This window comes from Paraphaeosphaeria sporulosa, assembly GCF_001642045.1.
Source record: "Paraphaeosphaeria sporulosa strain AP3s5-JAC2a unplaced genomic scaffold CC84scaffold_6, whole genome shotgun sequence".
Lineage (NCBI taxonomy): Eukaryota > Fungi > Ascomycota > Dothideomycetes > Pleosporales > Didymosphaeriaceae > Paraphaeosphaeria > Paraphaeosphaeria sporulosa.
In genome coordinates this window covers 611,604-635,838 of record NW_017253365.1, presented here as the reverse complement: position 1 = coordinate 635,838, position 24,235 = coordinate 611,604, and the positions used below count along the sequence as shown (strand labels likewise).

Sequence of the window (24,235 nt, the reverse complement as noted above, 5' to 3'; positions counted from 1 at the left end):
CAAGCTTGCCTGCCTAGTCTACATTTGGATAATTCGACGCCAACTTCAGAGTTCTCCAACCGCCCCATCGGAGCGGTATCAGAACGGGAGCCTGTACAGCCAGCCCACATGTAAGCGATGGCCCGGAAACACTCCATCATGAAAGAGCTAGGGACGCTAGAGGCGACGATGAACCAGGAGCACAGGAACCATCATCCCAGCAGCGGACTACCACACGACCACAACCCATCCCACCAATCCTCAGAAGAGGACCTGCCACCCTACCCCGACCCAGAAATATCCTCCTGCATCCTCGACGGCAAGCCCGGCGCAAAAATAGCATATACGTATTACCCGGCGTCGCCATCCAAGCCGCACCGCCCAAACCCCTTCTCCAAATCCCTCGTCGTCTTCCTGAACGGCATGGTCCAGCCCCGAGCCGCGTGGGAACCCTCGGTGCAGAAATTCCTAGAAAAAAGAATAACCAACCGCCTCCCCTACCCCGCCCTCCTCACCTACGACCGCTACGGCCAGGGCGACTCCGACCGCGACCCCGACGACCCTGCGCAGGAAGGTCCTTCCCACGGCCACGACGCCATGAGCGTCGTGCGCAGCCTGCGCCAGTTCACGCTGCAGATCTGGAAAGAGCACCTCGACATCTCGAACCCGACGGAATTCCCGTGTCTCATCTTCGTGTGCAACAGCATCGGGTGCGCGCTGGCGCGCCTCTTCGCGCAGACGTATCCGGGGACGGTGCTGGGCCTTCTCTTCCTCGACAGCGTCATCGCGAACACGGATTTCGTGTCCATCTGGCCGGACCCCGACGCCCCGAGTTTTGATGAAAACGTGCTCCCGCCGGGCACCCGGCCCAGCGACGTGCGCGCCGCGCGCGAGAACATGGCAAACATGTTCCACCCAGACGTGCCCTCCCGCGAGGGGCTCTCGCGGCGCAACCTCGCCAAGCTGCTGCCCCACGCAGACGCCCCGCGCCTGGAAGGGTACCACAGCGAGGGCCCGTACATGACGGTCGTCGGGCACGACTGGGAGACGTTCGCGGACCAGACGGAGCAGGGCGTCATGAAGGTTCCGAAACTGCTAACCATGACGTATGTGAATCCGCTGTGGCAGAAGTACAATGAAGGGTTGACGAAGATCACGGATGAGGGGAAGGCGATTGGGCCGCTGGTCGCCGTGGGGAGTGGGCATTTTGTGCAGGTTGATAGTCCGGGGTTTGTGGCGGATGAGATGGTGAGTTTGTTGGATCGGGTGGTGAATCAGGTTAAGCAGATCCATGTGAAGGAGTATTAGGGGTGGAGTTGGGAAGCGGGTGGGATGTGGGACGAAGCTGCGTAATTGTAGCAGCGCGAAGCCTTGGAAGGGCGCTGGTAACATAATGTATTATGTATTATATTGGCTTCTGCATACGGCCTTGTTCAATGACTGATCCCAATGAGTCGGGAAGCACCCCAAAAGTCGTTTCTGAACCCCTTCCCAGATCATGCATTCTCGATAGCAGACAGTGTCACCTAATTGGGCTTTTTTCGTCTGCTGACACAAGATGATTCTATATAAGTAGGGCCATCTAATGCCTGGTAATCATATAGATTTCCCAAGCAATTCGGGGAGCGACATCAATACCGCATCATCCTCGACTGACCACGATCGACCCGTATTTTCAAGACCATCTCGGGCATTCTCGATCGATAAGAAGCTCTTAGGCCATGTGGTGCTGTTAAGATGATCTTTGACAGTAGCTCTCTGGGCATCTGAAAGTCTGATGGTGGTGTTCAAAACCATGTCGTTGAATGCCACGTAGGCATGTTGAATGCCGCTTATTTTGTTTCCCGTGGCCGCATTGTCCTCGAGCTGAAAGTGGTGAGGCTGTTGCCCTAGGTGATCTCCGGGTCCTGTTTGCTTCCCGTTAGACTAATTACACCAGTACTATAGAATCAGGAAGCCTCGATATGAGTGCAATCAGTCGATGTGCCAGCCAGCTCCGGACAGCCCGATATTTGACCTTTACCCCAATGTTGTGTTGCCTGGACGCTGTTCTACCATACCTTCTTGGGCTTGTTGCATAGCGGAGGAACCGTGTATGTTCGTTGTGACTTAGAGGTTTGACGAATACACTGTTCGTAGTCTATCAATGCGTTTGCAAGGATCCAAAGTATTTCGCGGTGACGCCGCCGTCCGAAGTTGAGAATATAGGTAAGTGTTATGCGACCAGCCTGCAGAAGACGCCGATGTACAGCGGTTTTATTTAATGACAGGAGTGCGTTCACAGAGCACCGCAATCACTTCGCTTGAGCTTCAGGACTGTGAAAGAAGTCACAGCCACCATTTGCCGCTCATGTATCGGCGAGCTGGTCAAGATTATCTTTCATCTATACATCGTTTTCGCCGAATTTCATGAAGAATACAGGATGTCAGCACAGCACCGCTCGCCAGTGAAAGCGCGGACCTGGCGAGCAAAGGGGTCACCTGAGTCGTCACATGATCTCTTCTTTCATTTCTCCCAACAGCATACAGTGGCTCATCCGTAGTACTTCCTTGGCACAAACTCGCGGCGAAGCTCGACCAAAATTCAATACAGCAACCACCCCTACCCTTCCCTCGATCACACCCACGACCAACTTCAGGCCAACTGCTCGATTTACCTTACCCCAGCCCGGACAGACTTCCGCCAGCCTATTTCTCTACTATCTGCTTCCTCACGATCAGATATTCGCATACGTAAAACATGAAGCCTTATCAACAAGGTACGCAAGGTGGCGCTCCTTGGTCCGCTACGGATATCACACAGATCGAGAATGCAGTTCGAGATGAGACTGAATTCACGCAAATTTGTGCCCTCTTTCCCTCGCGTACTGCTGAGGCAGTGCGTCACCGCGTCCACCTGGCTTGCCGTACCATCGATGCTGCGAACGCTCAAGCAAATCCCCAGCCAGTGAATGTTCAACTAACTCCCCAGCCGGTGAGCATACGAGCAAATCGCCAGCCAACACCCGGCATCACTACTCAGACACCAATACAGTATGCAAAGGCCGGTCAAGTATGGACTGCACAAGAAGTCCAGACCTTGGATAGCGCGGTCCAAAATGGCTTCGACTTCGCGCACATTCGTACACTGTTCCCCGATCGCCCGGTGGAGGGGGTGAAGCGTCGCTATCAACGGTCCACCCAGGAGGCAAGCTCTACGTCGATGAGCAAGCCGAAGAGCAAGCCCAAGCGCCAGCTTCAGATCGTCCCCTGGACTGTAGTGCAAGAACAAAAGATCCGAGATGCGCTGCGGGCCAAGGTCAACCGAGATACCATCCGCAAGATGTTTCCTCGGCGCTCTGCCGACGCCGTGCGACAGAAGATTGGTCGGATCTCCATGACTCTGGGAGAAGAGAAACCAGAGCCTGCTCCTTTGTCGACCGGCCGTGTACAAGCTTCAAATGGTGCTGACAGCGCGTATGAAGACGCCGACATGGACATGTATGCGGAACCCCTAGAACCAGAAGATGGCGACCAGCCCGACAAACCTGAGTCTGAACTGCCGCAACTCCAAGCAATCCGTTCATCAAGCCCCGAGGAGATCGACGTCGACCATGTTATCGGCCCAATCCCTGAAGATGAGGAGTTTGTGATGTCGGGAGCTCTACCAGTCCCTAATCCTGTCGCCGTTTCCGATGCATCACCAGTCCATAGCCACTCGCGCTCATCCGACTCTCCTCGAAGCGTCCGTTCCTGGAAGGTGCAGGATGTTGACGTTTTACCGCGTTCGTCAACTCCACCCCGACCTGATACTGAGCCCCTTACGCCACGTCTCCGCGCGCAAGAGCTTCCAACGATCGGGAACAGGGAGCCCACTGGCGACTACTTCGGCGACTACTTCTCATTCGAGTCTCCGGTCGAGAACATCGACCGCACAGCCTTCCGGAACCCGTTTGAGGCGTCTTGGCTCCAGACGCAGGACAATGGTTGGGATCTGGACTCTGGCCTCGATCCAGAAGCCCGAGCCTGGTTGAATGGCGAGCCGTGGTCACCGCCAAATAACTTCTCCGAGAATCGATCCGCTGGCAATGTTGGCCAAAAGTGCCATCATCATCACCCGGTCTTGCCACAAGACAGCCTGGCCCACGACAACTTTGCTGCACCAATCTCGCCATTCATGATGGTCCCCGAGCGTCACGAGGCTGTATGTGTGAACAATGGGCACGCCACCTTCGAGTGCGGGTTCTGCATGAATAACCATCCCGACGTCCACGACGGAATCGACTCTGCCCCGGTGCCGCATCAACCAGTTGCGCCTGCTGACTCCCGCACCTTGGAGCAGGTGTTCGCGGATCCGTCTGTGCCTCCGTCAGCCTTTCTGCCCTCATCAGCCGCGGAAACCTCGCCAGCCGCTTTGCTCGCGTCACTTGGCAACCACCGCAACCAGTGGATGAACTACGATGCCGACGTGGACATAGTGATGGAGGAGGAAACAGAGACCAGCGGATATGACGTGGTGGAGTAGGTGTGCTTCCGCGGTGCTAGGTTCGTCGTTGTATTGCATGTTGGCGTTTTCGTATGACAGTACGGGACTGGGGACGTTATCACTTGCTGGCATTTTTTATCGGAGTTTCGGAAGTTGATACACGTGGCTGATTGTGGGTTGGATCAACAACTTTCCATGTGTCATGGAGCTTTGGAGGATAGAAAAATGGAGCTGTTGATTTGCATCTTCTATCGAGTTTATGGTGATGGATCATCTTTAGCATAGTGATCTTCTAATCGGGGGCAGACCGCATAGTGTTTGCTCAAAGTCCAAGCCATCAAATCAGATTTCTTGCTGTGCCATCGTTTCCTAGACTCGTCATTCATCCCCAATGCGTGCCTGCTCACTTGATGAGTGTAGCGCACCTCTTGTTACTTGATTTTCTCTAGTTCAAGCAAGACGAGACCCAGCCCTGCTCGAACCCCGCCCTTGCCCTGTAGCCACAGTTGCTCGTCCGTGACAGCGATTCGGCCAACCACAGAACACGTTCTTCTTCTTTCGTGTTGGTCTTGGTCACAACTCTTCCTGTCTCTGCGGAGGCCTCCTTCAAGATTTGACTTTACGCCTGCCTCTGTTCAAATAGGGGTCGAAAGCCTCATGGATTCTTTCCCCTCAAGCGAGCTCCTCCATGATCTGTGAGGCATATGTATCGTCACAACGTTTTAGCATTTCTCCCTAGAGCCTATTTGGCAAGGTCCCGATGGATAAAGTCTTCGTCCTGGACGGACCATCATCAGTGCAGTACTCAATCGCCTTCTCCCCAAAACCATTCTACTCTTCCGACCCATGTGGCGGTGCACTGACTTGGACAGTACCAGAGACCAGCTTCAGTGGCGAGTGGTGTGTGATGTGCGATCTGATGGAGCCATTTGATTCTTCATCATTCGCTCATTTTCTGGCCATCATCCTCCTTCCGCTTAGTGCACCTTAAAACGTGTCGCTCGAAGTTATCTCGCCTAATGAAGACCTTTTCGGGGATCGAGCAAGCCGGGTTGGGACACCTGAAGCCACGTGTTTCAGCGGCAAGGTCCTTCCGGTGGACGGTGAGTTCATGACGTTTGAGATCAGTTTTTAGGTGGAAGTTGCTCGAGCAGAGCGCGCATGAGTATCGTCGGACGTGTTTGCGGTGAATATGAGCGCTGAATTCGATGTCAGCACTGATGCAGAAGAACGCACGGAATTTAATGGCCGGAGTGAACAAAGACGACTCACTTCAGCTGTCCGGTAGTCGCGAACGTGCGGTCACAATGGGTGCATGATAATTTTCCTGCTGCTTGTATAGCTTTCTGACCGCTTCCCGAAGTTATCAGCCTTGGCTGATGTAGATCTGGAAGTCTGAACGAGGTTGGGGATTGTGAGTTGTCCTTGGTAGAACCTTCAGACAAAAGTGGGTGCGACGAGTCCTGAGAGCTAGTGCTCGATGAAGGTGATGAGCCGGACGTCTCCTCCAAGGCACTGCTTTCCGGTGATCGCTCTTCTTCCTTTGTCAAGGTGTCGTGCTGAGCATAATGCTGCAGCTCTTGGTCCCAGGATAGTGGTGCTACTGCAGATCGCAAATTAGCAACTTGTTCACATTCAAGTCGACATGTTGGAACAGCTGCAAGATTCCAGAAGCCTTACCTTCGAAATTCATTGGGAGCCCAGGAGAAGGCTCGTTCTGGCGGGTTGCTCCCTCTTCCTGGGCCGCAACTTCACCATGGCCAAGCTTCTCACCTCTCGACCCAAGCAGATGCTTGAAAATTACTGGATTTGGTTGATGCTCGACCGCCCACGGACTGATGCAATTGCCAGGGTCAGAATACTCCTCCCCTTGCCGACTTGATTCGCCTTCAGGATGAAATATACCGGGGGGAAGCCGTGACGGAAGCACTGTGATTTGCGGAGTTCCACCCGGTGCTGAAGATGAGCTGCTTGCGACCGGCAAGCTTTGCAGATATGAGACCTTGTCCAGCCCAAGCACCTCTTCTGGCGTGGGTTGCGTAGGGGTTTTCGGTAGCGTGTTCAAAGGAGATGTCGGGTCCTGCTTTAGTCTTTCCAGTTCGGTCTCCGTGCGACCACCTTGCAGCTCCCTCCATCGTGCGATTTCGGCTTCAGTGAGCTCTTCTGCTGGTGCCAGTGTTGTCGTAAGGGTTGATGCGCCGGTACGCGCGAAGGGATTAGTGCCATACTTCTCATCGTGGGATACCGCAGTCGTGCCTTCCAGATCGCGCAACTCGTTCTGTTTGGCCCTCCTCTTTCGCCTCCAATTCGCATAGTATAGAAGACACAAAGGCCCAGCAAAAAGTACCAGCACGCCAATCGATATGCCCACTGCGACAACCGTCCTCTCTCTTCTCTCTCGTGCAGGATAGTCATCGGGCGATTGCTGGGGTGGCCCAGGTCCCGAGTCCATGTTTACGGTATTATCGACGCCCGACTGGACTCAGGGGATCGCAGAATATTTGAACTCGCTCATCCATTCACCGAAGCTTCTACAGTCGGCGGTCTTATCAGTGGAAAGCTACGTGTTGCTACAAACACACAGGTCCGTTGTCGCATACATGATGCTGATGGAACCGGGGGGCAGGTCTCCTGGAAAATGGGTGGAGAAGGAGAAATGGTGTATATGTGGTCGGCCGCCGGTGAGGCAACGAAACGCCCATGCACGGCCGAGCCGGGAGGCATACTAATGCTGAGTCCCAAATGTGATTGGTGGTTGGGGGCTGACCGTTGCACCGGGTATTTGGATATATTAAGCACGGCCTGGCGCTGCCCCGCTTCAAGACCAGAACCTGGCCTACGGGGTCCAACAATCTGATATCGCTTGCAGTATACATTTATCTCTGCCTGGTTGGTTCCTGTGACGTACGCGGGGGGCCCTTCTGGAATATACAGACGTCGTGGCGATTGCGCAAGCCCAGGTCATCGCAATATTTTGTCAGAGCTCATCTCATCCTTCGGCGCCATCATGCTTAAAACGGACTAGTGGTATTTCAAGACTGGGTTCGGGCGGCCCCCTTTTCCGGGAGAAACTGTTCTTCGCAACTGGTTTTTCGTCAGAGTGTGGATGAACGAGTTTCTTCGCAGTTGTCCTGCACGGGAGTCTGTCTTTTCTAGTTAGGTAGACTTGCTGCGCACATGCTTCGAGGCCTTCGTTACGGTATGAGAGGACGTCATTCGTATTAGCCGATTTGGGCGCAACGGTTCTCCATGGACAAACGCTCAACGGCTCTGAGAACTTCTCGGTCGTGTTGCTGGAAATTAGTGTGGCCCCCACTTCTTATACGTCAGGGTTGTAACCGCGGGTTTCTGCTTCTGCAGTTGCCATACTCGTTCGGTGTACGGCTACAGCTGCTAGCTGTATTGCAGGGTTCTACGGATTGCTGACCGCATCCAGAGCCGGGTTTCCCTGTGACTTGAGGGCGTTTGTCTGCATCCGAATATACGTCACCCGGCAGATGCTTCTTTGACGCAGCGTCGGACGTGGCGTTCGAGGTTGTCTTTCCGCAGGAATTGCGTGTTAGGGACGTTGCACCTTGGATCACTGCATACACACACTTCCTAATGCTTCAGGTTCTGCGTCATTTCGTATACGGTGCGCGGGTGCCGGTTCAGATCTGCTTTCAGCGCGAACCTGGCTGGACAAGGGTCGCAGATGTGACGTCGGCATCGCCTACGCTGAATTTGCTCACTTTTCAATAGTCAGTTCAGACGTTGAGCGGGATGCGATGCGGTGAATATACTTATGTCTTTTCGGATAAAAAGACAACCAAATAGTTCGCGCAGGTGCGCTCTTCTGTACTACGATTTACCATCTTCGGCCTCGTAATGCGCAAAGGAATCGCTCGGATCAAGCAATCGGCGACCTTTGATACGTACATATCGTCCAACGGTGATTCTAGATTAGACATTGGTGTGGATAGGTGACTACCAACTGCGCTTTCAAATGTCGAAGCAGTCTCCGGAGAGGATGCTGCTTCCTGGAGAGTGCATGTGCATTCATGCTTGCTACTTACCGAGGCGATCACCCACGCAGCGTTCAGACCTACCGAGCTGCTCGCAGACTTGATTTCCTGCTGGGTCATCGAAGAATGCATCATAGAGAGATCGGGCGCGGGGGCCCACGCATTCATCGCAGTCGTGGTAGCACTATTCGGCGGTTGAACAACGTTGATGAGAGGATGTGCTGGTGTTGAGTCTGCACTTCCATTGTTGATATTAATTTCCCTCAATTGAGAGAATATGATAGGGATAGGACTGAAGTCTACAGTCTAGGGATCGATAACAGGAGTAGAGCCATGCGTAAGATCTGGTTTGAATAGCGCCATCTTATGGGTCATGCCCGTGGAAGTGGCCGTCATCCCTTGGGATGCTGCCGACGCGTTCATCGGAGTAGATGTCGTGAGTGCCTGCGACATGTTTATTAAACCCTCGTCATCTGGATCTGCGCCAAAGGTAAAATGATCTCATGCATCCGAGTCCTTTCTCAACATACCGCCCTCCTTTTCGTGTCCCTTTGGGGTAATGGCACCTCGAGTGTAGCTCGTGTCGAAGACGATGCCTGTTTCCAGGTTATCCGGGTAAGAGTACTCATCGATGCTATAAAGAATGTAGGAGGGGTGAGCATGTTGAAGCTGGTGAAGCTTGCTGCGTCTGGGTGTGGCTCTCGTTCCGTTGAAAATTTGCCAAATTGTGGCTAGTGAGCTTCTTCATTTTCAGCAATTGTCCCCAGCGGCTCCTCTTCAAGGTTTGATAGACAAGGAGCGCGTGTACCTTCAGGTGGGGCTGATGGCCCACCTTTGTGAGGGGGCCGGGAAGGGCAATAGACGTGTTTCTGCCCGTCGAAGTCGCTTCTTCTCAGACAGCCCTTCCTTGTTCTCTGCCTGCGGGTATATAGGGTGCTTGGGAGTTGCCACTGTTATACTAATCCGGCACTTCGCCGTCAGCGTCGTTATAGGCGTAATGGTTGTAGTATAGACCGTAATTATCCTTGTGGACCACCTCTTCGGAGGGCAGGTCTTTTTACCTGACTTTGAGAGCCGCTGGGATCCTTTAGCCCCAGGTTGCTGCCGGATGGCCGATAAAACCAGCCTTAACATCGCTGGTAGCCGAGGCCGCCGAGGCCGCCGAGCTCTCAGCGCCTGTATGCGTGAACTCGGCACGAGGCGGAGGCGTATGGTTGGCAACAATTTGGGGTGATCTGGAATGCGCGGGAGGTTGATAGGGCTCGCACAGGTGACACTCTTGAGGATACCACCCAATTTCGAGGTCCTCAAACGTCATATCATCTCCAAGTTCCTTGGTCGTCGTACCACCTTCAAGTTCCGCTGGTGATATGTCTTGATCTGCTGAATCTGCAACAGGTCTCTCTGCTCTCAGCGAGCTCCAAAATCCAATATCTCTTCTGACCTTCGGCGACCTCAAGGCCTTGATATCTTCTGAAGGGCCGCATTGATCCAAAACCTCAAGACTTCTCTTCATTCGCCGCCGGAGCCAGCCACACATACCAGCGAAAGCAGCACCGCAACCGCGATGCCGACCACAATCAACGCCCCTACCGTTGAGCGCCATGTTTGCGATCCGGATATCAAGACCCAGACCTAACTCTTGCAACGCCCTAATTTCCCAAAACCATGACAATACAACAAAACCAAAGACACTCAAAAGACAATAAGCAATACCAAAAACACAAAGCCTATAAAGAAAGAGAAGGAGGAAAAGCCATGGCTCGTCGTGCATCGATATAAACGTCAGCATGGTGCACAAGGCTAGGCCTCGCTTGCGGAGGCATACATCGTCCCCGTACATTGTTTGTGATTGGCCCGCGTCGACCCACACGCACCAGCCTCAGCAGCCGGCGTGAGAAGCGTATGAGCGGCACGCACGCAGGCGACTACTTATGCACTAGCGGAGGGAGGCATACAAGGGAATTTTACTGTATCTGCGGGTTGTAAGATTAGGTCCGTCAAGGTGCGCTTTACTCGGCGAGGTGGTTACACGTTGAGGCGCTAGGGTCGCATAGATGGATCTGATCTGATTCTAAATCGCAGCCACCGCGCGCGATTGCTGCTTTATGGTGCATGCGTCTAGTTGCCTGCCTGTCTGTATGTTCCCTTCTCCGTTATGTTGATAGAAAATCACCGCCGTTTGTAGTTGTAGGGAAAGTACAGTGCGCGTGTAAAGCATACCCCCAAACGCCGTCGTCATGCTCCATATGGGGTGGTGTATGCAGATGGGATATCAATGAGAAAGCCCTACTTCTCCAAGATCTAAGTAGGAAAATGTAAGTAAAAGAAAGTCTGCAAAAGAAAGAGTGCTGAAAACTAGTCCGCAATGTTCATTTCTCACCAGATTCCAACTCTTTGATATATTTTACGAACGCTTTCTTGTGGACCTATATCATGGGTGGTTAGCGTTGATTTGAGGGCGGGAGCACTTTGAGGTGAGGGGGTGCGCGCGACTTACCAGCCCAGCGTACTTGCCGTCTCGCAGAACGCAGACGTATCTCAACCCAAGCTTGACAAAACACTCGTAGACAAGATCCATAGGGGAATGTATGTCAAGCGCAACAGGCGCGGGATCAATGTAGGGCGTGAAATCGCTGTTCTCTATCGCCTCACTGCTATCGGACATGTGCTCACGGCCAGCAGCCCAGTCGACAAGTGGGGACATCAGACACAAGGTGTTGTCTTCATCTTCCAGTTTGTCCAGGGCAAACTCTAGGTCTGGCGCTGGGATAAGGCCGACGAGAACATCATGCTTGAGGATTGGGAGACCTCCGTCAATTTCGCCCAGTAGCTGGAGGTATTGCTGCTTCTCCCTGAGTTCGGAGGCTGGGACGAGCGCGGATTCGGATATGTCGATGATACGCTGTGCGCGGGGTTGGGCGGTGATGTCGCCAAGCTCCGAGGTGAATACGGGCCGCACCTTATTATCGAGGAAGGGATAAGCATTCATGTCTGTCAGTAGGTCATAGATACTGAGTGGCTCGATGGCGTCGGCAGTCCACTTTGCGACCAAAATACCAAGCGAAAAGGGGAGCACGTGTTCCAGACTGCCAGTAAGCTCAAAGAGAATAACAGCCAGTGTGACTGTCAGACGAGTCACACCTGTCATCGTTGCCCCAGCTGCGACCATGGCGTAAACACCAGGCACGACGCAGGATCCAGGCGGTCCTGAAGGATCGCAATGCCCGAATAAACCTGCATCTGCAAAGCGCAAAGCGAAGAGCTGAACTGCGTGGCCGACCATACGGCCCGCAAGACCACCGACAACCATACTCGGCACGTAGATCCCCGCTGGTACTTTTATACCGAAGGTTATGACTGTAAGACCGGCTTTGATGACGAAAGCTACAAGTAGCACTTTGAGAGTTTGGGGTATATGCTCTTTCGTTGGGCATAAGCCGTCGCCACTGTCAGTAAAAGTGTCACATGGACTGGCGAGCTCGAACAGCAACTCTGCGACCGGTAGTTTAAGATATCGGTTCCAGAAGCTGAGAAGTCCGGTGACTAAGGCGACAAGGAGCACTTCCAACATTGGATACTTCTTGATGACCGATATGCGTCTGAATGTGCGTGCCCAAATGCGGGATGCTTTGATGAACAGAGCGCCGAGGACACCACCCAGTGCCCCAGTAAGGACGAATGGTAGCAGTTCGAAAAACTTCCAATCTAGGACATAGCGGACTTCGAATAATACAATTTTGCCGGTACCGTACGGGTTAAGAAACTTCAAAGATAACGCGGCAGCCTACCATGTTAGAACCGTGGATGAATGTAGAGAGCATATACTTACAATGCAGCAAAAGAAAGTACGGAAGAGAGTTTTAGATGGGAAGTAGTAGCTGACTTCCTCGAGACTGAAAAGAACGCCGCCGATGGGCGCACCGAAAGCAACGGCTACGCCGCAGGCCGCACTGGCGCTGAGGATCTCTCGGCGCTTTCCGTCATTCTTGCTATATTTTCTGAACATCCGGCAGGCAATATTTCCAATCGCCGTGGATATATGCACATAAGGGCCTTCTTTGCCAAGGGACATGCCAGATGCCACACTGAGAATCAGGCCCAGGGTTTTGATGACCAAAGTACGCGCACCGAGATAACCGTGCAAGACGAAGCCGCTTAGAATTACTTTGACTTCAGCCACACCGCTTCCAGCAGCCGAATAGTACACCATGGGAGGGCGCAGTTGGAGCTCGTTGTACCGTTCCTCATGATTCGCATCTGGTTTCCCATCGTCTTCGTCGTGTATTGCGTGATGCACCTCGGCACCCAAGTTTTCGTCCAGCGTTGCAATCGATATCGCAGAAGGAACAACCGTCTTGGTCATCAGAGTCAAGAAGCAAGAGGCTAATGCGAGCACAATGACGCTGATTACAAAGGCAGCGAATTGCGTGTTCACACTGTCCAGGCGGTCGCTACGAAGGACACGCGACCAGTGTAGCCAGTCCTCGCATATGCTCGCCCCATCACAACAGATCTTCCTGCTCTTGTACCATCGCTTTGTACAGTAGCCTTCTTTCCAATCGTAGAGGGTGCTCTCGGCCATGTTGACAAAGTAGGCCACCAGTGCCGTCAGGACGCCGATGATGGCCACGAGAATCCAAGCCTGTGCGCCGTCAAACCACGCCGAGACCCTGCCCCGGAAGTCCTTGCGGCTCCGGAGGGCTTTGACCCGATACGCATCCGCGATGGAATCATGTACCCCTGTACTCGCAGGAACGAAGTCAGCCAAGTCACAAAAGTGGGCTCATGCACAAGTGGTTATGTCTAAAACGTAGCGACTTTGTACCGGGGAGTTTCATACAATCTGTCGAAGTAAACTGGTCATACCAGACGCGGTCGTCGGCGAATACAGAGATCTTGGAAGCCTGCATATCCTGCGTGCTGTGCCGTCGTGTGATGCCCGACCGATCACCCAGCGCGTTGACGAGCCGCTGGGAGAAATTCTGGTTGATGGAGCCTTGACGGCTGTGACGCAGACGGGTGCTGGTTACGAGCTGGCTGGACTGCCGTACACCATATGGCGGACGTGGTGTACCGGGCACGGTTGCCGGCACGCTTGCGTATGAACGTGCATTGTGTGTGTTTCCCAGCAAAGATGAACGTTCTGTCACGTTGTGGTGGGTGAGGTCGTTGTCGGAGGCTCGGTTCGGGCGTGGTGGGCGGAATGTTGCTGTCGGCGAGGTAGGCGTTGCGCTGCTGATAGTATCGTGTTGTTCCTGGCGCTCAAGATCCGCGTCGTCGGTGTCGTCTCGGTCGTCGACGCTGCGGTAAGACATAAAAGATTTGGGCATATCGACTGTGCATAGAGCTCGCACAGGGGCTCTATCGGAGCGCTTAGGTTAAGAAGGCTGCGGGAGTGCAGGGAGCAGGCGGTCCGGCGCCGGGAGGCAGTCATCTGGGGTCGGCAGGCGGTGCCCACCAGGTGCCTCATCCCACCACCAGGATCCTTGGCATTGTAGAATGCCCCTGTCGACAGAAAGCTTGGATGGATCGGCGTCCCACAAACAGAACGCACTAAACAAAGCCCGAGAAACGACCGTGCAAAGCACGCATCTTGTGACTTTGAGTTCGGGCTGCTGTTGTTTGGTCGCCCGCTAATTTCGTCATGCGCTGCGCTAAAGTCAGGGTTCACCACGCAGGCGTCCCGCCCGAAGCACGCGATGCGCGAGGCCGGTGCTGAACAACATTGTAAGGTGGCTCGTTTTCGTTGCAATCTGTGCCCGTAGCTGAGGTGATGGCCTGAAGGCATTGAAGGCGATGCAGTTCCTCAATGCGAGGTAACTAATGCTGCAGCATGGTGGCTTCTGTGGCGCTAGACCATCACTCGGAGCGGTACGGTAGGTAACAGACGGAGCCCAATTATTCCGGCACCGCGAGATATGGGCCGTGTTCTCACGCCTACATAAACACTGGCTTGCTTCAGGTGCTCGAGAAACTGCAGAGTGGAAGAACGCGATACCGTAGACCACACCACCATGGTAAGCATGTCTGACTCAACTCCGCGGACAGCTTGTCAATATTAATTGCCCCAAAAAGGCTGCTACTTGGGACAAGATCCTTCTCTTTGGCGATTCCATCACCCAGGACTCGTTCAATCAGCAGCGAGGATTCGGCTTCTCAGCGGGTCTGCAACATGGTGCGTAATTTTCTCGAAACTTGACCCATGTTCTAACGCCGCAGCAACGCAGAGTACATACGTCGATTGGATGTCGTCAATCGCGGTTTCAGGTAACTTGCACCTCAGATACTTCAACTCGGACTGACTAAACAGTGGCTACACCTCCCGGCAAGCGCTCAAAATCCTCCCGCACATTGTTCCAGCGCCATCTGCAGCCAACATCCGTCTATTAGTAGTCTTCCTCGGCGCCAACGATGCCTCGCGTCCTGAAGCAGAAAACAAGCAGCACGTTCCTCTAGATGAATACGTCAGCAACCTCGAGAAGATCATCACCCATCCTTCCGTCACGGCTCACAAACCCAAGGTTGTGCTCGTTGCTCCAGCGCCCATTGATGAGCACCTGGTCTGGGCCAACGACCAGACTCAGGGCAGGGCCGCTGTTTCAAGGAAGAATGTAGATTTGAAAAAGTATTCGGAAGCTGCTGCGGGCTTAGGAGAGAAGCTAGGAGTTCCGGTCGTGAACTTGTGGAAAGCGTTCATGGCGAACACAGGATGGTCCGAGGGCAAATGGAAGGAGAGCGAGCCGATTCTTGGAGCATTGGAGTTGCCGCAAAATGAGGAATTAGTGAGGTTGTTGCATGATGGTAGGCACCGTACTCTCCATGTCCAAATGTGTCTCCACTGACTAGGACAGGGCTCCATTTCAACCCGGCAGGGTACCAAATTCTTCTTGTGGAGTTTCTGAAGGTCATCAGGGAGAGCTACCCTGAACTAGCACCCGAGAACGTACCCTTGCTTCTCCCGTTGTGGAACGACGCTGAGGGTTGGGCTACATGGGATGCTGCGCATCAATAAGCCGACAAGGCACTTGAAACATCATGTGGAGATCGTGACTGTGACGCAGAGAATGTACGTGATGCTTGGGATTCTAGATTAAATAGATAAGTAGATACGCCCGTCAACTTGTGTATAGTGTCCAGATACCAACGCATCTAGTGACGCGTATGTGGTCATCCCTCGCGCTGGAACAACGTATCGTGTCCCTGCTCCTTCGAATGCAGCAAGCTCTCCAAATACCATGCACCCTCAATCGTGTCAAGTACATGCCAATGATATACCAGGATCACGGTATATAAATATGCAGCCAATCACGTGTTAGCGCGCTCCGGGGAAAGCTGCACAGGCGGGCGACCGTTACGACCATCGAACCCCTCCGCATTGCGACGTCCACTTGGCCTGCTTCCCTACTTCCCGAACGCTTACGTCCCCCGATCAAGGACGCTTTCGACTGTCATTGAGGTTGTTGTGACACCTACCAACAGCTCGCCGACGGCACGACAAGCCTACACGCTTGGCCGACCGCACGAACTCAAGCCAACGGTCGAACGAACGCAGGCGGCGACTGCCTTGCAAACAGCTTCAGCTGCCGCTTATACTATCGATCGAACGCCGCTTGCCTACCGATCGCTTTCACAACACACTGCCCGCCAACTCAGTATCTGGTCCACGGATCGCCAAGCTGCGGATCGGGCCACTCCCACCCTTCATTGCAATCGCATTCGAAACCCACTACAACACCCCACACTGAGTGCGCCGTTTGTAGTCACGGGCGGTCGCGCGTACGACAGTGGGCTTTGGTGCCGGGCGGTGGAGGAAGGCGGAAGTCCCCCGCACATTGCACGTCAACCGAGGGATGCGAGGACCTGGTGATGGATCCTGAGAGCGCCGCTTTCCAGCCTCGCGACGACATTTGGCGGATACAAGACGATATGCTCCGCATGCATCAATCCCAACAGGAGCTTTCCGACCGTGTGTCTCGCTTGGAGCGCCGACATGAGGACGACTCGCGTCTGAAGAACGTCTGGGGCGGTGCATCGCCTTTCCCCTCGGTGCTGGGAGGCACCCCTCAGCAAGGTGCGACATCTATACGGTCTCGTGTTCTAGTTGGGACTCACACTGTGCCACCTAGGAGAGCCTAGACCACAGTGTGGATGCGACCAACTGGGACGTGAGACCGTATGTCCCTTCGAAGCATCACGTTGATGTGCTATAGTTCCCCTGCAACAGCCGACAGCCGAAAGATTCAGCAACTTTGACGACCACTCCTCCGCCTTGATCAATGACCTACATCTTGACGCCGACGAAGAGCCCCGCCGTCTTGGGACCACCTCGCGAGCGAACAGTGTGCGTTTCGATGAGACGGCGAATCATGGTCACTGGTCTCGGCCGTCAATGGACTTCATAACCCGAACCGGCAGCGGAATGGGCGGCCACGCCATGAGCGAGCGCAGCTACTCACACAAGTCGCTTGGAGGGCAGGTACGTGACCCTGAAGATCAGTAGCAGCGAGGCTTCGCTTCACGTTCTGGAGGTTTGGGTGCTTTGCAGATTCCGACTATGTTCACTCGAACTATACTGATCAACTTTTGTTCTTGTAGAGCTCAGCTGGTCAATCAGTCCATTCGGCAACATCGGGAAGGGCTAACAGCTTGACGGGTTACGGATTGACTGCACCCGAAGCTCCTGGTTTAGCTCCTGGTCTTTTCATCCTCGGTTCAGTTCCTGCTATAATCCGTTGCTGGCTCACTACCACGTTCAAGCATGACACCATGTTATACGCTGCAGTCTGTAGTGGTTCTTATGCATCGTTTCTAGATTTCCGACTTGTCAACAGACTAGGCTTCCAAGACCATGTCACGAGGACCGACGACGGCCGCCGCACAATCAAATTACCCATGTATCTCCCGGAAGCTGTACCGGTTTCTGCGTCATCGCATGCTAGCAGTCCTGCGCCTCAACTGCCCTCACTGACGGTCGAGTTTACTGTCGTTGAGAATCGTAATGATGAAACTGACAGCAAAGCCATCCAGATTTTCATTGGAAGTGACATGTTGCGGGCTCATAATGCAGACATTTTGCTTTCCTCCAATCAGCTTACTTTGTACGACGACGATAGGAGTAAACTCAGAATTCCTCTGGTTCGTCCGGAAGATGAGCATACGTTCAAATCTCTATACATCACGAGTGGTGCGCCGGACCGTACTCATACCGAGCTCGGAATCGAGGAACCATCATTGCTACCGACGAAGTCTTCGACGCCAAAGGAGCCGAGCGGCGCTCCGTACACGAGCCTTCCAAGTAGCTCTGCTGCAGCTGCTGTGAAAGCCACAGAATCAGCAACAACCAGCGGTTCCGAAGATGGTTCGGTAGGCCGACGAAGCCTCGAACAACGACCGCGCCTAGGTCTGTCCACAAGCTTGCGAACCGAACCGAAGGATGCACAGGATTCAAGTCCAGGCGGTGCGGCGGCACGTGCAGGCTCTTCTCCGGCTATTTGGAGCAACTGGCGACGTGACACAGAGAAATCCGGGTCCACGGATTGGGCAAACTTGGGTAAGACCTCGGCTCCCACATACCAACGACGCGACACGGGTATCAAAGTATTGAAGAAGCCGGGGGCGCGCACGCTGTCCGCGAGTGTATCACAAGGCTCTTCGCCTTCTGTCACCGGGCAGTCTCGCTTCTTTGACGATGGAAAGCGTAGAGAGGAAACTGCGGACGAGCGTGAGGGCAGTGTGCCGCCGCTGAAGCGCTCAGTGTCGGGAGAGAAGCCCAAGGAGAATGCTCCCGTCCTGACGAAGAATCGGTCTGCGAACCCAGTGGGTGGCGCTTCTGCTTTTCCGTGGCTGAACACTGGAGGTTCTAAATGAGGGCAGGCGGAATGATGTGCATGTTTGTTATGAAATACCCAAGCATATGTTGGGTGCTGAGAATCTGATTTACCTCAGCCTTAGCGAAAGAAATAAAAATGAGTTGCTGAAAGTGCTCGCACTCGTCCCTTATTCCACGATGAGCTTATCCTGTTCCATCAATATCATTGTTGGTGACAGCCCACCCGCAGCGGCGGTCTCGGACCCAGACCATGTGCATTCAGGTCGCAGACGCAGTGCATGCAAGCGAGACATAGGGAATGGTTGATGCGGCACCAGGTAGCAGTAATAATAGTGGCGGCTTGACGGTCCCCGCTTGGGGTAAGTTTAGGCGCGCGGACATGTCTTCACCCTCATTGTGATCAGCCAGCGTGGCGGCCGGTTCAAGCAAGGCTGGCCCGCACGCGAACGCGTTTGAGTGGTTGTTGCCATGCGGCATATCTGCGTACCTGAACCGGGTGTGCTGCTGGGTTTGAGTGGCGGGCGTGGAGTTTGGTCGCTGGCGCCAAGAGCTCAGGTGCAGCTCATTTTCGACTGGGAAGGCGGTAGACGCCAAATGCTAATAATTCTTCACTCCCTCCGCTTTCTCCCCGCGAAACATTGCTGCAGCCGCACAGACGCCCCCAGCCCTGCTGAGCCCCCCGAAGTCGCAGGCCGCAGTCCGCTGGTGCAGTCACGCGTCACCTACGCAAACGCTGCCCGTTAGCCTGTCCGTGAGCTTCCCCGTGGAGCTCACCAGGCCCGCCCGCCTTCACCACGGCCTCCAAGAAGCGAAAGACTGCGACAGGCGCCTTGCACAGCAACCCCTCGCACGGTCAGGACAAGGAAGCGGCCTCACATTCACCGCATGAGGGCGCCCGCCTAGACTCGCCGCGCTCGTCCCCACTCCCCGCCTCGACCACCTCGCGCAACTCAGCATCACCGCCTCGTTTTCTGCCTCCGCACATGAAGAGCGAGATCCTCGACGCCGTCAGCGAACCCTCGGCAGCGTCAACCCGCGACACTCCGCCCACCGTGAGCTCCCCGAGCGAGGCCTACGCAAATATGACCCTCGACAGCGAGAACGACGGAGATCGCAGCCGCTCCGTAGAGCAGCGTCCGCCCCTGCGGGCTTCTTCACCCGCCAAACGGTTGCACTCCGACATGGACGACGGTAGCATGGATGTGGACAGCGCCGCGCCCGCCCGAAGAGGCAGCGGTCAGTCGAGCCCGCTTGCCGCAAAACCGCCGCTTGCCGCCTCAGCTCGCAGTCTGCGCTCTACATCAGTAGAAATGGCCGACGTCGCCTCCAACGGCGCCAGCGCTGCCAGTTCCGACTCAACCTTGGCCTCGAATGCGGATTCGACAGCGACCAGCGTGTCCAACACACCGGCTGCAGACGTGCCCAGCCTGGACGACCAGGTCAACAAAGTGCTAGCCCTATCGCGGAAACCGTTACAGGATCGTCAAGTTGGCTATGTCGTCTCTCAGAAGTGGTTGCAACGCGTGTGGGCTCGAACGCCTCAGTATGCCGACAAGCAACACGAGTTCAACAAATCGGCTTTGGAAGGCGAGATTGGGGCCGTAGATAACTCCGATCTCGTAGATACAGGTACGTTTCCAAAGTCACATGTCACGTGCGTTAATCATGTTTTGACATAACCAGCCACTCTCTCCGAAGACTTGGCCGATCAGAAAGGCGACGATTTCGTTCCACTTCGACCCGGTCTCCTGTACGAGCATGACTACGAGATCCTCCCTGCTGAGGCCTGGGAGTTGGTCGTTTCGTGGTACGGGGTCAAGGAAGGCACACCGGTGATTCGACGTTACGTTCACAACACTAGCTCCAATGAGTTTGCCGAGAATCTGCAATACGAAATCTATCCACCTATTTTTACAATTCGCAAAGTTACCAAATGGCCACCGACAACACACCATCCTGCCAAGAAACTCGTTGCAAGCAGGGCTGATAGTTTCGCCGAATTCATAAGGGCGGCGAAGCTGGCTGCTGGCATAGCGCAGAACAATGTACGGATTTGGAGACTACTGAATCCCTCGACTGCTGCCTCAGACCCGGCGCCTACTCAACAAGCCACCGGCATACTCACACCCGAAGCTTCCCCACCTCCGCCTGCGACTCTTCCCCTTGTCATCGACTCAGCCAGCCTGACTAGCCTGGACATCGGCACTCAGCGCGAGGAAGTGACTGGCAAGGATGAAATGACCAACGAGACGTTCAACATCGACCTGAACCTCGCTGGAGCGGGCCTTGCGGAAGACCAGATTCTCGTACTGGAGGAACAAGACGAGAATGGCGAGTATGTTACAGGGACACTCTCACGGCCTGCCAAAAAAGCCAATGTAGGCAACAAGCCTGGTATCTCAAAAAGTACACCCAACAGCGGTCGAAGCACTCCGACTCTATCAGGAGCAATGACGCGAGGCCGGACCCGAAACGGAAAGACACGAGGAACAACAGGACTCACGAACCTCGGAAACACTTGTTACATGAACTCTGCTCTTCAGTGTATTCGTAGTGTCGAGGAACTGACGATATACTTCCTCGCCAGTGAGTTCAAGCGTGACATCAACGCCGACAACCCTCTAGGGCACGGCGGTGCCATCGCAAAAGCATATGCAGGACTCATTGCTTCCATCTACGATGAGGCTGGTCAATCGTCGTTCGCTCCCAAGAACTTCAAGAACACTTTGGGTAGAGCAGCACCAATTTTCTCAGGCTATGGGCAGCAGGACTCACAAGAGTTTCTGAGCTTTCTTGTCGACGGGCTCCACGAAGATCTTAACAGGATCAAGAAGAAGCCTTACACCGAATACCCCGAGTCCGACGACAACACTGTGAATGACCCCGAAGCTATAAAGGCACTGGGCAACAAATTCCGGGATATTCATCACTCTCGAAACGACTCAGTAGCCATGGACCTCTTTAACGGCTTCTACAAGAACACCATGATATGCCCTGACTGCAACAAAGTGAGCATTACTTTCGATCCGTACAGCCTGGTGACCCTTCAACTGCCCATTGAACAAACATGGCAACACACAATCAAGTTTATCCCCCTGTACGGGAAGATGTGGGAAGTTGATATCGACATCGACAAGAACGCCACTATCAAGCAATTGAAAGAGTATATCGGCAAGCGTTTCGGGGTCGAATGGAACCGCATCATGTTATCCGAAGTCTATAGTCACAAGTTCTACCGCCACATGGATGACCAAGACACGATTGCGGAGTGCAGCATCCAGGCGCGAGATGAGTTCTACGCTTTTGAATTGGAAGCCGTTCCATCCAATTGGCCTGGGCCCAAGAAGAAGAAGTACCAGACGACCATCTTTTCTAGTGACGATGTCGATATACCCAAGTCTGATCACGTTCACCATGATAGGATTCTGGTCCCTCTATTCCATCGTAAGCCTACTTCCACATCATACCGATCACAAGGGTGGGCAATAGATTTATGGCCGTCATACATATTGGTGGATCGGGCGGAGGCTAAGGACTACGATGCGATTCTCAAGAAGGTCCTGGCCAGAGTTGCCCAGATGACTACTCGCGACATTCTCACCGAAGCGGATACATCACTAGCGCAGTCGTCTTCTGGATCGGACGTAGTATTAACGACAGAAGAGGATGCCTCCCCTAACGGTGACCCTCGTATTCAGGACAGATCGGTCGAAGGCGAAGATCTCGTAGAGGTGACGATGACAGAGCCTACAGAGACTCCAGCCGAAACACTAAAAGCTGACAACGAGCTGCCTGAGGTACTTCGACCAGGCAACTTCCTCCCACCCCAATTCCGGAACTTGTTCGAAATGAAGTATGCGCGAAGTGGCAAGGAGTATCTGCCTACCGGATGGAACAATCTCGACTCCAACAAAAGCTATGATCCCATTTCTAAGCGCGTTCGTGTTCCTTCGACCCGTGCCTCTTCGGTCCAGTCTTTGGAGGCCGGAAGCGATGCTACGTCAAGCGACGCAGATGATGATGAGAATATGCAATTCTCTGCCGATGCTCAAAGCTCGATAGAACTAGCGAACCAGAGCAGTGACGAAGACACGCAACCCTCCATCGAAGAGCCTCCTGCGTTCTCTCGCGGCGGCCGACAGAAGAACAAGAAGCCTAAGAAAATGACGAAGCACGAGCGCAAGCTTCTGCGTAACAAGAACTTCAACAGGGGAAAGAAGGGCAAGAATCCTTACCATATGGAGCAGCCATCTCAATCGTACAACGAACTAGAGGACGAGGATGACGAGCGGCTAATCAAGCTGGGTGAAAGTATCATTCTCGATTGGGATGCTGATGCTTGGGATGCTCTTTTTGGTGCCAATTCGTACGAGGATTCACGGGGCAGGAATGCTATGATCGATGTCGAGACCTGGGAAGACAAGGAACTTCAGGCTAAGAAAGCTAAGCGGGCCGCTCGAAAGAAAAACGGTCTCACCCTGGAGGAATGCTTCGCTGAGACCTCTAAGACTGAGGTCCTCTCCGAGGATAATGCGTGGTACTGTAGTCGCTGTAAAGAACTCCGCCGCGCCACAAAGACACTGGAGATTTGGACTGCACCCGACATACTCGTCGTACATCTCAAGCGATTCAGCTCACACCGGGTTTTCCGAGACAAGGTTGACGTGCTCGTCGATTTCCCCATTGAAGGTTTGGATCTGTCAGAACGGGTTGGACTTCACGAAGGCAAAGACTTGGTATACGATCTTTTCGCAGTTGATAACCATTACGGTGGCCTTGGTGGAGGTCACTACACTGCCTATGCCAAGAACTTCTTCGATGGGCAGTGGTACGAGTATAATGGTAAATCCTTTCTTTTCCCAACTCAGTTGTCGCCATCGCTAACACCTTCCAGACTCTAGTGTATCAAAGAAATCCAACCCAAGACAGGTCATTTCGACTGCCGCCTACCTCCTATTCTACCGACGTCGCTCAAGCGGCCCTTTAGGTCCTCCCGAACTCCAAAGTCTCGTCAACAACTGGCGGAATCCCGACTCTGAAGCGGCCGGCGCCTCGGAGGAAGAAGATGCCACCTCCCGCAACGTCTCGCCTTCGGGAAACGGCTTGCGCCTCGGCGGCTCGTCCCGCAATGGTTCGTCGAGCGCTTTCGGAGCCGGGAGCGGAGCGGCAGTCGGAGCCCTGCGCGGGGGTGGTTCGGACGGAGCAGGGAGCCTTCTACGGAACGGAGTCTCAGCCGGGACTCTCGACGATGAGAGCCCACCTGGCTATGAAGATGAGGGGTACGCTGACGAAGATGACGTTGCGGGCGCATATCCTACTAATATCGAAGACGTATATGCGCCGTTGCACAGCCGGCTTGGAGGTTCACCCAACTGGAGCTTCAACAACGTCAACAGAGACCGCGACGACGGCGACAGCGACGTTGTAGCCTTTGACGAGGAGGAACGGGATCGCATGGCGGAAGACTTCGGCGAGGAGTTGAGCTTCGCACCTGGGTCGCCAGTCGGAGAAATGGAACTCATCGCACCCGTGGAGACTGACGATGCGGAGCTGGCCGAGATTCGCCTCAAGGGGGACTAGGCGGGTTGCCGACGTTTCTTTAGAGCTTCAGTCGCTTGTTTCTTCACTGCATTTCTGGCTTTCAAGAGGAAAAGTATTTGCTTATCACTAACCACAGCGCTCGTGGCACGAGTCTGGAGAGGGGTATCCATGTGTATTGCATTGCGTTGCATGGCACGACGATTGTTTAAATAGATGATGATATCGATGACGGCGATGACGCAGGAGATGAATGCGGGACGTACATGGGTTACGTGGATTGGGCTGGGAATGAATGGGATAGAGGTGTTGGGCGGTGGCTCGCGGCGTTGTATGCATTAGAGGGTGCGAATGGACAGATTTCGTAGAACGAAATGGTGAGATCCATTCGACTTGACTGCGGTGTCTTGTATGCGT

General features: G+C 54.0%; 7 protein-coding genes across 7 annotated transcripts; 4 read left to right on the top strand and 3 right to left on the bottom strand.

Moving 5' to 3' along the window:
- Positions 1-168: 168 nt before the first annotated feature.
- Positions 169-1,287, top strand: CC84DRAFT_1094304 (uncharacterized protein; the record flags this gene model as incomplete). The annotated part of the gene is made up of 1 exon (XM_018174556.1): positions 169-1,287. One exon carries the CDS (start codon positions 169-171, stop codon positions 1,285-1,287), a length of 1,119 nt encoding a protein of 372 aa, XP_018034875.1.
- Positions 1,288-2,310: 1,023 nt separating this feature from the next.
- On the top strand, positions 2,311-4,523 carry CC84DRAFT_794531 (uncharacterized protein). Its single transcript, XM_018187430.1, has one exon. The coding sequence runs from the start codon at positions 2,720-2,722 to the stop codon at positions 4,481-4,483; it is 1,764 nt and encodes a 587-aa protein (XP_018034874.1). The 5' UTR covers positions 2,311-2,719; the 3' UTR covers positions 4,484-4,523.
- A 1,050-nt stretch (positions 4,524-5,573) lies between these two features.
- On the bottom strand, positions 5,574-6,989 carry CC84DRAFT_794480 (uncharacterized protein). The gene is made up of 2 exons (XM_018187429.1): positions 6,125-6,989; positions 5,574-6,047 (listed from the first exon to the last, which is right to left on the bottom strand). The coding sequence occupies exons 1-2, from the start codon at positions 6,894-6,896 to the stop codon at positions 5,713-5,715; spliced, it is 1,107 nt and encodes a 368-aa protein (XP_018034873.1). The 5' UTR covers positions 6,897-6,989; the 3' UTR covers positions 5,574-5,712.
- Positions 6,990-8,782: 1,793 nt separating this feature from the next.
- CC84DRAFT_794476 (uncharacterized protein) lies at positions 8,783-9,849 on the bottom strand. The gene is made up of 2 exons (XM_018187428.1): positions 9,281-9,849; positions 8,783-9,187 (listed from the first exon to the last, which is right to left on the bottom strand). Exons 1-2 carry the CDS (start codon positions 9,580-9,582, stop codon positions 8,950-8,952), a joined length of 540 nt encoding a protein of 179 aa, XP_018034872.1. The 5' UTR covers positions 9,583-9,849; the 3' UTR covers positions 8,783-8,949.
- Positions 9,850-10,507: 658 nt separating this feature from the next.
- Positions 10,508-14,258, bottom strand: CC84DRAFT_1164957 (uncharacterized protein). Its single transcript, XM_018178607.1, has 4 exons — positions 13,292-14,258; positions 12,281-13,191; positions 10,949-12,235; positions 10,508-10,877 (listed from the first exon to the last, which is right to left on the bottom strand). The coding sequence occupies exons 1-4, from the start codon at positions 13,779-13,781 to the stop codon at positions 10,821-10,823; spliced, it is 2,745 nt and encodes a 914-aa protein (XP_018034871.1). The 5' UTR covers positions 13,782-14,258; the 3' UTR covers positions 10,508-10,820.
- On the top strand, positions 14,119-15,611 carry CC84DRAFT_1120979 (SGNH hydrolase). The gene is made up of 5 exons (XM_018175597.1): positions 14,119-14,468; positions 14,527-14,626; positions 14,679-14,718; positions 14,762-15,252; positions 15,303-15,611. Exons 1-5 carry the CDS (start codon positions 14,466-14,468, stop codon positions 15,461-15,463), a joined length of 795 nt encoding a protein of 264 aa, XP_018034870.1. The 5' UTR covers positions 14,119-14,465; the 3' UTR covers positions 15,464-15,611.
- A 706-nt stretch (positions 15,612-16,317) lies between these two features.
- CC84DRAFT_1147160 (UCH-domain-containing protein) lies at positions 16,318-24,214 on the top strand (the record flags this gene model as incomplete). Its single annotated transcript, XM_018176582.1, has 6 exons — positions 16,318-16,543; positions 16,662-16,927; positions 17,047-18,267; positions 19,090-19,909; positions 19,964-23,122; positions 23,175-24,214. The coding sequence occupies 6 exons, from the start codon at positions 16,318-16,320 to the stop codon at positions 23,858-23,860; spliced, it is 6,378 nt and encodes a 2,125-aa protein (XP_018034869.1). The 3' UTR covers positions 23,861-24,214.
- Between the last annotated feature and the right edge of the window lie 21 nt (positions 24,215-24,235).

What these genes read in the sequence shown, in the direction of transcription:
- CC84DRAFT_1120979 (XM_018175597.1), top strand. An exon ending in CTCAGCGGGTCTGCAACATG is followed by an intron (nt 14,627 to 14,678) that starts GTGCGTAATTTT and finishes GCAGCAACGCAG; the next exon opens with AGTACATACGTCGATTGGAT. An exon ending in AGTGAGGTTGTTGCATGATG is followed by an intron (nt 15,253 to 15,302) that starts GTAGGCACCGTA and finishes TGACTAGGACAG; the next exon opens with GGCTCCATTTCAACCCGGCA.
- CC84DRAFT_794476 (XM_018187428.1), bottom strand. Translation starts at nt 9,582, where the DNA reads ATGTTAAGGCTGGTTTTATCGGCCATCCGGCAGCAACCTGGGGCTAAA. An exon ending in TTCCCGGCCCCCTCACAAAG is followed by an intron (nt 9,188 to 9,280) that starts GTGGGCCATCAG and finishes AAAATGAAGAAG; the next exon opens with CTCACTAGCCACAATTTGGC.
- CC84DRAFT_794480 (XM_018187429.1), bottom strand. Translation starts at nt 6,896, where the DNA reads ATGGACTCGGGACCTGGGCCACCCCAGCAATCGCCCGATGACTATCCT. An exon ending in GCTCCCAATGAATTTCGAAG is followed by an intron (nt 6,048 to 6,124) that starts GTAAGGCTTCTG and finishes TGCGATCTGCAG; the next exon opens with TAGCACCACTATCCTGGGAC.
- CC84DRAFT_1164957 (XM_018178607.1), bottom strand. Translation starts at nt 13,781, where the DNA reads ATGCCCAAATCTTTTATGTCTTACCGCAGCGTCGACGACCGAGACGAC. An exon ending in GTACTTTCTTTTGCTGCATT is followed by an intron (nt 12,236 to 12,280) that starts GTAAGTATATGC and finishes CTAACATGGTAG; the next exon opens with GCTGCCGCGTTATCTTTGAA. An exon ending in ACGGCAAGTACGCTGGGCTG is followed by an intron (nt 10,878 to 10,948) that starts GTAAGTCGCGCG and finishes CCCATGATATAG; the next exon opens with GTCCACAAGAAAGCGTTCGT.
- CC84DRAFT_794531 (XM_018187430.1), top strand. Translation starts at nt 2,720, where the DNA reads ATGAAGCCTTATCAACAAGGTACGCAAGGTGGCGCTCCTTGGTCCGCT.